Source organism: Mesoplodon bidens (assembly GCF_964165515.1).
Source record: "Mesoplodon bidens genome assembly, chromosome: 1".
Classification (NCBI taxonomy): Eukaryota; Metazoa; Chordata; class Mammalia; order Artiodactyla; family Ziphiidae; genus Mesoplodon; species Mesoplodon bidens.
Window position 1 is genome coordinate 229,435,175 of NC_138176.1, and position 10,261 is coordinate 229,445,435.

The 10,261-nt window shown below is 38.8% G+C and overlaps 1 protein-coding gene across 2 annotated transcripts; it reads right to left on the reverse strand.

Moving 5' to 3' along the window:
• Positions 1-1,153: 1,153 nt before the first annotated feature.
• FGG (fibrinogen gamma chain) lies at positions 1,154-9,516 on the reverse strand. Of its 2 annotated transcripts, XM_081249096.1 has the most exons (10): positions 9,362-9,515; positions 9,216-9,260; positions 8,840-9,023; positions 8,635-8,728; positions 6,961-7,091; positions 6,537-6,670; positions 5,174-5,358; positions 3,443-3,720; positions 1,899-2,068; positions 1,154-1,375 (listed from the first exon to the last, which is right to left on the reverse strand). In XM_081249096.1, exons 1-10 carry the CDS (start codon positions 9,437-9,439, stop codon positions 1,361-1,363), a joined length of 1,314 nt encoding a protein of 437 aa, XP_081105222.1. In that variant the 5' UTR covers positions 9,440-9,515; the 3' UTR covers positions 1,154-1,360. The 2 variants fall into 2 exon arrangements, with proteins under 2 accessions (XP_081105222.1, XP_081105221.1); XM_081249095.1 differs by lacking the exon at positions 1,154-1,375 and having other exon boundaries at positions 1,422-2,068; positions 9,362-9,516.
• Positions 9,517-10,261: the final 745 nt, after the last annotated feature.

Here is a 10,261-nt window from a genome sequence, read left to right on the forward strand (position 1 = left end):
TATATGCATTCTGAATTTAGAAGCAGTTTGGAGCATGATAAGGTGGGAACAGGCAAGGCTGGAAGCAAGACGGAAAACAGGAAGGAGGCATTTGCCATTATCCTGGCAAGAGATATATACCCCAACTAGAACGGTGGCAGTTGGCATAGAGAAGGAAATGAATATAATAAATATTTAGGAGGTGGATTTGACAGGCTTGAGGATATGAGGAGGGAGGAATAAGGAAGACTTATTGCTGGTTTTTTAGAACTTGAGAACTGGATGGAATAGAAGAGTACTGGGAGAAAGGAGGATGCTACTATGTGCTATATACCCAGCACAGGGACTAGTACAATGAAGGAAGTCAATAAATGTTAGTTGAATGAATGAGTGCTACAGACAATGAATCAATGTTCCTATTTTCCCAAAGCCTCACAAGTATTTGGCTGTATACCTAGAAGTTTAATTAACTGGTTTTTATCTCCTTAATAGGATGCTTTTAAAATCAGGACTTATGAGAACAAGGTAGCAAAAGAATTAGGAAAGAAATTGTGAAAAGGAAGAGAATCCAAAGCCAATGCTCAGGACTTCAGAACAACCAGACCTCCCCCCACGACCCAATAAAATTAGTCAATTACTTTCCATGTTCAACCTTATGCCAATTAATGTAAATGCAGCTATTCCTTACAGAAAGTTAGCGATTCCTGATCTCTGGCTGCTGCAATAATGGCTTCATTCTGCTCAACTTGTTCAGCAGTGAGGAGCTGAGCAGATTGTTCCCTGGAGCTCTCTGTTCTGAGTTGTAATCCTCTCCAAGTGCCCACATGTGGCCACAGGAGCCCGGAGCTAAAAGGATTTACTGGGAGAATCCCCAAACAGCCTTATGTCTCCAGCTGCACTGCGGTACTATGAACCTGAGTTATGTGATTGTGACATGTGTTTATGTTTTTATATCAAATTTTGTCATTTTGGGTTACTGTATTTTTCTGTATTTGTCTTATAACCCCTGGAGGGCAAAAGCCATGATTTCTATTTCCTTCATAACTTCCCAAGAGTCAGGTACAATGTTTAGCATAAAGTGAACACTGAGCAACTACTGATGATTGTCCATCTGTAACTATTAAATTGAAGGAAAGTGATGGTTTTTAATGGTCAATAAAATGTACCATGTATCTAGTCTTAGGAAAGAAAATGTTTATTGAAGTGGTGGGTAGATAAATTACAACCAGCATAAAACTTTTAGTGGAGTTTTCAACATGGGTTCTTTTTACTCTTAAAATGAAGTGAGGCTTTGCAAGTCCATTGTCCCATAGGAAAAATATTATATTTTTCTTTTTAGATAGAGTCATTTCATAAGTAAATCACTTTTGAAATGGTCTTTTTATACGTCTCCAGCCTATGACCAAAACAAAAAATATATTAAAAAGATATAATTATCTCCATTTAAAAAGAATAGTTAGATAAGAATGATTTAGGGGTAATAAATATGGAAAAAATACTTAGTCATTTGAAATGCTCCTAGATTTTGCTCTTATTATATTAGTATATACTAAAATATTTAAGAAATAATTTAAAAAATCACCAAGGCACAATGAAGTGTCATCATTAAAATGCAGACTATCACAATGATTCTATTACATATTTAGGAAATAAGCTAAAATACTATTATCTCATTAAACAAATTTTAAATAATTCTGCATTCAGTAATTTGGGAATACAGTCCAAAGTGAGTTTTAATTACCATTCAAGGCTAACTATTCTTAATAAAAGACTTAAAATTAATAAATACAGCAAGAGAAAATGGGAAGAAAATTTCATAAAAGTTTCTGAAACTTTGTGGGTTAATAGAAATGAACAGCTAGTCCTCAGGGTAAAATGACTTCGTCATATTCTATTTCAGCATGGTGTTCTGGTCTGACCTGTTTGGCTCCCCCAAGGTGGTGCTGCTGTCCTCCTCCAATGGCGATTCTGTTATATGGGATTAATTTCATGGTGGTTTTCTTCATTGAATACCACCGGGATTTCCAAGTGGCCCAAATAATGCCGTTATCATAACCATTAGGAGTAGACGATTTTGAGTAAGTGCCACCTAAAGCAAATTGTAGATGCACATATCACCGCTCTTGAAGCTCCTCCCCTCAGAAAGTCTATAAAGAACTGTCTATTATGAATTCCATTGTCATATGCATCAGATTTTATAGTGTTATCTACTAACTGAAAATATCCTTAAAGACTCCTAAATTCTCCATTACAATTGACATAAACTTATTATTAAACAAACTCTTACAGCTGTGTTGTGCTTTCTGGTCACATCCATACTTTAAATGTATTCACTGCTAACAGGCTTAGAACCCCAAATTTCCCCAATTGGTCTCTCTCCCTAAGTTTAGCCATCCTGGATTCAGCTATTATGGACCACCTTTCTGAAAACAGGTCATAATTCCTCATCAGATGATCTCAGGTCATCTGAAAAACACAATTTTACTGGAAAATACGAGGAGCTCTAGAAAGCAGTTCTGGAATGTTATTTTATATCTCCATTATAAAGTGGTGGCTAGGCTGAAGTACCTTCACCTCGTTCCTGGACACTAGATCTCATGTGATTTTGTAAGGGATTGTCGGAGTCTAGTACTGGAGGGTACCACAAGCTATCAACACAGCTACTCTGGATCATATGGATCGGGCACCTTCCCTGAGAGCTTCTTCTAATTACATGGTTTGCTGGTGCAAAGCTAAGTTAGGTTTCAAAAAAAAAAAAACATTGTGAAAACCAAAAGGTAAGTTTAAGTAGTTTTTAAGAGGATTCCAAGTCACCTCTTGACTAAGACAGTGCCCTAAGGAGGGAAGATTGTTCATTTTAATGGGTGAGGGTTTCCCCATGCATACCTGTTGGGTAGTTACAACAGTTTGTCAGTAAGTAAAACCAGTGCTCAGAACTACTCCAGTCTTAGAGCAAACTATAGCTTGCCCTCCCCTTGTCCTAAAATAAGTGTCTACACTCCTCAGGCTGGACTCCTCCCCTCTTAAGCTTTCATGGACATCTGCCCTCACCAATACACCCCTGCTCTTTGCTTAATTCCTCCAGACACCTACTCACTGCTTACTGGATCTATCTGACACATAGTTCATGGGAAGCTGAACCAAGCTACTGTGTTAACAAGCATAAACATGGTAATGTTAGTCCATCCAGATCATATATATGGTAAGCCTAGAGGAGACACCACAATCCAAAGTATCAACTCTGATGGAGGCACGATGAATACCACTGCATAGTTTGTAGCAGTTGGATTTCTTGTAGAAGGACAATTTCAGATATAAGCTAGCAGTATTCAATTCTGATTTAAAATAAAGAACTATATAATAAGCTCTCAATATCTTTATTCATTTCCTTATATTTATTTATTACCTTTTATAAAAATATAGACTATGCACAAATTCATGCATCTAAGGAAGAAAGCCATACCTTGGTAATAAATTCCATTGAGGTGGCCAGCATGACATTTGTTCATCCACCAACCAGATCCATCCTGTTCAGCACAGTTGCCTTCAAACTTATCATTGTCATTGTCCCAGGTACTGAACTGCATGCCATTGTGGGATGTGAAAAACTTGTCACTAGTATCCTCGCCAAAATCGTAGCCATCAAACGCATCTCCAGCATCTCCACCAATGAAGTAGGCATATGTCATGCGGTATTTGTCATTTTCACCTGTCACCCTGAACGTAGCATAGTCTGCAGTACTACAAAGAAGGGAATAGAGACCTTAGACCCTGAGCCTCAGAAGGCATCTCAGAAGTTCTTTCTTTCATAGGACAATTGTTTGGAATTTTTAACTTTGCTTCTTAATCTGAAATATGCTCATTGAATAAAAATTTCTGCAAATCTGGCAAGGGAAAATGGATGTGGGAACCAACACCACTCAGGATGGGTCTAGACGCCTTCAAGGAAGGCTTCTAGTCCCAGGAAGACTAAACATTTCAGCCTTCTGAATGCTTTTTGCCTACAGGATCCTACTATCCAACCCAGATATGTGGATGAACCTGACTAATTTCATATTTTCCACTTTTATCTCAGTATATAGCATGTACACACAGTTCTCATAAACAACATTAATTATCTGACAGTGAGTGACAAACAATGCAGCAAACTTGAAGGAGCTACAGTTTCATTAGCCACTCATACCATCTAAAGTGTGAAGTCCTAAAGGGGTTTTCCTTTCCCAAGGTAGTGTGGCGGTGACAAGAAGGAGGGTTTCCTCAAGCATCACAAAAAAGAAGTTCCCTGTATGGCCCACAAACCATGAGCTATAGGATCAGAGAGAGATTCTCCCCTGGAAAAAGTTGTGAATGAGGGCCAGAATTCTATAGAGTTCAGGGATGAATGGGCTTTGGTGCATGAACAGAGATTTCCAGAAAACATTTAGCTTCCCTGATCTCTAGGACTTGGGATATAGGAGATGTTCTCATAGGAGGTCTACTGACTATGGTATTATACTTCCTGGTTAAAAACTTAAAAAAGTAAAAATACGTATTTGGGCACAGACTATATTTCATCATGCCATAGACGTAACAAGAGGGTTGGATATTGTTTTTAATTTTAATTAGGCATACAACACTCAACGTGCCCAGACAGCTCTAGCTCACCAAAGAAGCCAGCTGGTTTCATTTTAAAGTAGCTCCTGGATTTGACTGACTGAATAGTCATTAAAGCACTGGGAAATCTGAAGAAGCTAGATTCACTCTTTAACAAGGATAATCACTAAGAGGATGGGTTGTAGAGCTAAGCTACCTGAGTTTAAATCCAACCTTTACCATATACCAACGATGCGACTGTGGAAAAGTTAATCTGTAAAATGGGATTAATAGTAGTTCCTGCCTCATGAAACAGTTATTTGGATTAGATTAAATTATAATTTCATGTTCAATTTATGGTACATATTAAATGCTCAGGAAATACTAGCTATTATTTTGTATGGTTCCAGGGTAAGTGGATTGTACCAGAACACTTAGATCCTGCCTAAATAGGACCTAGCAACTTGCACTGCCCAAGAACCAAACTGACTTCTGGGGAACATAGTTGGATGTGCTCTTCGCATCTGTCAGACTGTCTTCCCCACTGTTCTGTTGAGAGCTGGAAAGTGCACACTCCAGACTGTCTCTACGGCAAAAAGTTAAAAGTCCTTTCTAATAGTACCTGGTTCTGCCATTCCAGTCCTCCAGCTGCACTCTTAATACATATGGGATGGTAGACTGTGTGCTTATCAAATGAATCTTCTCATTTCCCAGCCAAAATTCTGTGTTTCCAGTAGGAGACAGATGTCCAAACCCTTCTTTATATTGAATCCAGTTTTTCTTGAAATCCACACTGCCATCAAGCCTCTAATTACACAATTGCATGGGCAAAAGGAGAGAGTGGATTATCAGTGCACATAAAAAAAAAATTATAAACATTTTGTCCAAAATATGGAGGGTATGATTTCATCATTTACTAAGTGACCCTGGGCTAGCTGCTTCAGTTTTCTCACCTATCAAGTAGGAATAGTGATGCTTACTTCTTAGGGTTGTTGCAGGGATTACACCAGAGAATGTAAAAGTACTTAAAAGAGTGACTGGCACATGATAAATTATAAATTAGTAGTTTTAACTACTATAACTACTAGTAGTTATAAAACTAGTAGTTTTGTTTGTTTGTTTGGTTGGTTTTTTTTGCGGTACGCGGGCCTCTCCCTGTTGTGGTCTCTCCCGTTGCGGAGCACAGGCTCTTGGACGCGCAGGCTCAGCGACCATGGCTCACGGGCCCAGCCGCTCCGCGGCATGTGGGATCTTCCCGGACTGGGGCACGAACCCGTGTCTCCTGCATCGGCAGGTGGACTCTCAACCACTGCGCCACCAGGAAAGCCCAAAACTAGTAGTTTTAAAGACTCCTAGAAGACTCCAGAACACCAGCTTGATGTTGCTGATTCTTGTACTGATGGTAGAAAGGTCAACCTATTGCTACCAGCCAGAGCTCCCATCACTCACTGGCTCTGAGTGCCCCCTGCAGGATTAGTTGTAACAGTGGCCAAAGGTAAACAGAATGCAAGAGGATTTGCAGTGGGTGCCTGGGGCTGGCAAAGACAATTGCGCGTCCTGGTCTTGGAACAGCCTAAGTGTATGCTCTGGGCGACATCATCTTCTTCTGATGGGCAGCCCTAGGTCTTGATGTACCTGTCAAGAGAGGTCTCTTCGAGTTCTTTGTCACTATGATATTGTGATTATGTGCCATCATGAATCTACAACAACAGGGCCAGAATAGTAGAGAGTCACAGCACAAACTGAAACCAGATTATATCCTTACTCTGTTACTTATTAGTTATGTGACTTTGGGCAAGTTATTGATACTCAGCCTCTTGTGCCTGTTTCCTCCTCTGTAAATAGGGTTAAGGAGGCAAAAAGTACTGCAAAGGGAAGTTGTGAGTGTTAATTGAGTTAATGTTCACAAGGTGCTTGGAAACATATCGGGCATATAGCAGAACAATTAGGTGTCTATTAAATACACACGATGTGGGAAAAAATACCATCTGAAACACAGTCCATCCATTTCCAGACCCGTCAATTTCACAGTAGACTAAGAACGGCTGCTTAGCTTTCAGAGGTTTGATAAAGTAAATCCCACTCTCTCTGGCCCCCTTATTGGCAATGTCTTGACAATCTGAAAAAGAAGAAATTTTTGTGGCGGTTTGAAATCCAGGTAAGACTGTGCCAGCCTTGAAAATGAAATTTTTAACGTGTCGTAAACTATTCATTTCCTGAGAAGTATTTTCTTACTTCTCACGTGATTATTCCTTTCAAAGTATTTTTTCAGCTAGTCAAGAAAAGTATGTTTAGATTTAATAGCTAGACATTTCCCAATGTATTTGTATACATTCCAATACATATAACCTCCTTTACTTTTTATATTTGCTTTGATGAACTTAATCCCAATATAAAAGTTTCACTTACCTTTCCCAGTTGTATCATGTATCTTCACTGTATCTTGACAAGGTTCCTGACACTTTGCTTCCAGTTGGACCACTTTCTGTTTCAGGTTGATGATTTTTTGATTATTTGAATTATATATTTCCTGCAAAAATCTATAAGCAAAATAATAAGATAACAGAGCATTCCTTTTAGAGGAATAATTTTGTATATTCTTTTTAAAATATCACCTTATTTTCTCAAGAATTATTTCCTGATAAATTACTCCATTCTTGGAAAATGTGTAAAATGATGTTAATAAAGACATTGAGGTGAATTAAAATTCTAAGCTTTTTGGAAAAGAAAGTAACAGGGTCCTTGCCAATAAACAGTATCATTGTTAAGTGGCCTTTCTGAATTTTATCTTTTGCATAAAGAGCAGCAGATAATGATGTACACAAGTGATGAGGCTGCTTAATAGGAAGACCATCTGGTGATTATCCTTGGGACAATATTCTTAGGGAAGGAAAGTCCCTGTTCCAAAATTCACATGTGCTGAAGCATTATTCCTTTTCACTTGTGGATTTCCTGCGGATCTGTTTATGGACTTCAATCTTATAACTTACATAGGAAAAGTATCTGGGGCACTACCTTTCCTAAAATAAAATAACAGACATTTTCCCTTTCTTCTTAATGCTTCTATTTACCTAGCTTCAGAAAAAGCCTGGGGGAAGTGAACAATCCTGCTTTTGTTGTTTCTCACAGGGTTGCTTGTGCGTATTCAGAAATGATAGAAAACTATCTACAGTACATAGACTGTCATCTCTTTCTTTGAGGTACAGGATAGACAAACTATTTGGCCACGTTTTTCTCTACTGCGCCTTAGAAAATTTCTGCGCTGTAGTCTCCTTCAACTTCACTGATGGGCAATAATAATGCAAATCATAATGCTCATAATATCACAATCACAATAATAATAATAGCTCTCTGATATCAAAAAGAGGATAAATCCCTCCTGGGCCACTTTTCCTCAGCCACCATTTATCTCAATTTCTTATACTACTTTGAGAACAATTTAGGAAAAAAATTGAGGAAGAAACTAAAACTGTATCTGAGACCCTATGTTCAGAAAGTCTACGAGTCCCTGGGAAGTTGTTAACAGAAACATTTTACTTTCAAGGGAAGGGAGGAGAATACGTAATTGCAGGTTCCATGATCAACAGGTAGCTTTACAATGTTTGTTACACTTATCTCTTAAAACACATTTTTTCTGCTCTGCCTTCAATATGATTTACTTTTGCAGCCAAGATTCTTCCTATGTCTCTGCTTACAAATTCCTCACCACACATTTGTTGACATCCTTATAAAAAGAATTTTATTTTCAACACCCATACTCCCATCAGTTTGAATTTACATTGTAAGACAAATGGGGGTGAGGGGAAACATTTTGGTAAATACGGTCATAAAGCATTGGAAAACACCTAAAACATCTTTCTCCCACATGATTATTTTCTTCCACATCATTATTAAAAAGCAATTACAACCCAATACAACTCATATTGCCTAAATACTTCTATCTCCACTGTGTTCTAGATGGTCAGGCATCATGTCAATTAGCTACAAGTAGAAAAAATTAAAAGATTTCTTCTACTGAAGCTTGGAATATTGAGTAAACACTAGCTCAGTCTTGGAGAGCAAATTGAAACAAAAAGTGCTTACCGAACTGTTGATTCATGTGTTAAAATCAATGTATCATATTTCATAATTTCTTCCAACATTTTCTTGGAATTCTTGGTAGCACTCTCTATCCCATCTGTAACATGGGATCAGAGACATAAAAATACGTAAACAAACAGAACCACTGAAATAACAGCAAAAGAACTTCACAGATGAAGTTCTCAGTCAGTGGTGGTTAGATTCTCACTTGGCTTTGCTGATCCATCAGAGTGGTAGCTGATCTGGATTGCTTTGACCAACTCTCTGGCTTCCGATGTCTTGTTCTCAACCTGACGTAAGATGCCTTCCAAATTCTGTAGATCCTTGTCTATACTGGTTTGGTAAGTAGACAGGAAATCTGCAATTCCACAGGTAGTTGGGCAATAACTACCCTGAAAATGCAATAATAGAGTGCTTTAAAATCCTGATAAAAACCTACAAAAGATCTACTAATCAAAATAGGTAAAATCTAGACTACCTTTAAAAAAATGTCTAAACTGCCAAATGATATTTGTGAGAGAATTTCTTTTATTTCTCTGCCCACGTCCAGTGCAAACACAGCGAGAAACATAAAAACTACTTACAAATCTTTCATCTAAGATGCAGCAGTTGTCTCGGGTAGCAATATACTAGAGGAGGAAAATACAGACATTTCACTAGTTTATCGTATATTTTCTTATTTTTAAGCTTTCCGTTTAAAACAAATACATTTTGTAAACAGCACACTTACTGCCAGGCATGTTGAATAGAGCAATGAAAGAGTGTAGAAGCAGAGGATTAAACTCCGGGGGTGCGAGGGCCAACTCATAGTGTCGGGGGTGCCCAGTGGTCCAAGCCTGAAGGGTCAGAACTGTGACATCTCGGCTCCAATTGTCCCTTTATTTAAGCTCCGAGGATGGCAGGACCGCCAGTGGCTGGAGCTGATCACGGGGCTTTCTTACCAGGGGGGCGGGATGTCTTTCCAGTCTCTTTGTCCTCACCCTGGCCCCGGACTAATGTTTAGTCAGGTTCCCAGGTTTTGCACACAGGTCTAAGCTCCTCCTTTCTGGCCCAGCTCAACCCTTCTCCTGCGAAGCCAACTCTTCTGCAAAGGCTAGTGAAGCATTAGCCTTAGTTGCGATGAGGAGGGAGGGGGCCGAGGAGGCTGCGTGTTGCAACAGCTTCCAGTACAGGCTGAGAGAACAAACACACAGTTGACCTCGGCCAGAACAAACCGCCCCAACACTAAGACGGAGCCTGGTACCATAACCCAAATACCCCAAATTACCGCAAGTCCTTTCTTAGACCTGCGATGAAGGAACATCATTACTTTTAACCTGCCTATGGCAGGTGGAGGCTTTGCCTTCCACCAGGTCTCAGCATGTCACTCTTGCCAGGAATGAATGACACTGGAAATGTATTCCTGCCCCACTGTGTTGGTCATTTTCTTTTTTTTTTTTAATTGAAATATAATTAACATACAACATTATATTAGTTTCAACTGTGCAACATGATTTGATATTAGTATATATTATGAAATGATCACCACAATAAGTCTAGTTAACATCTGTCAGCACACATAGTTACAAAAAACTTTTCTTTTTTTCTTGTGATGAGAACTTTTAAGATCTACCCTCTTAGCAACTTTCAA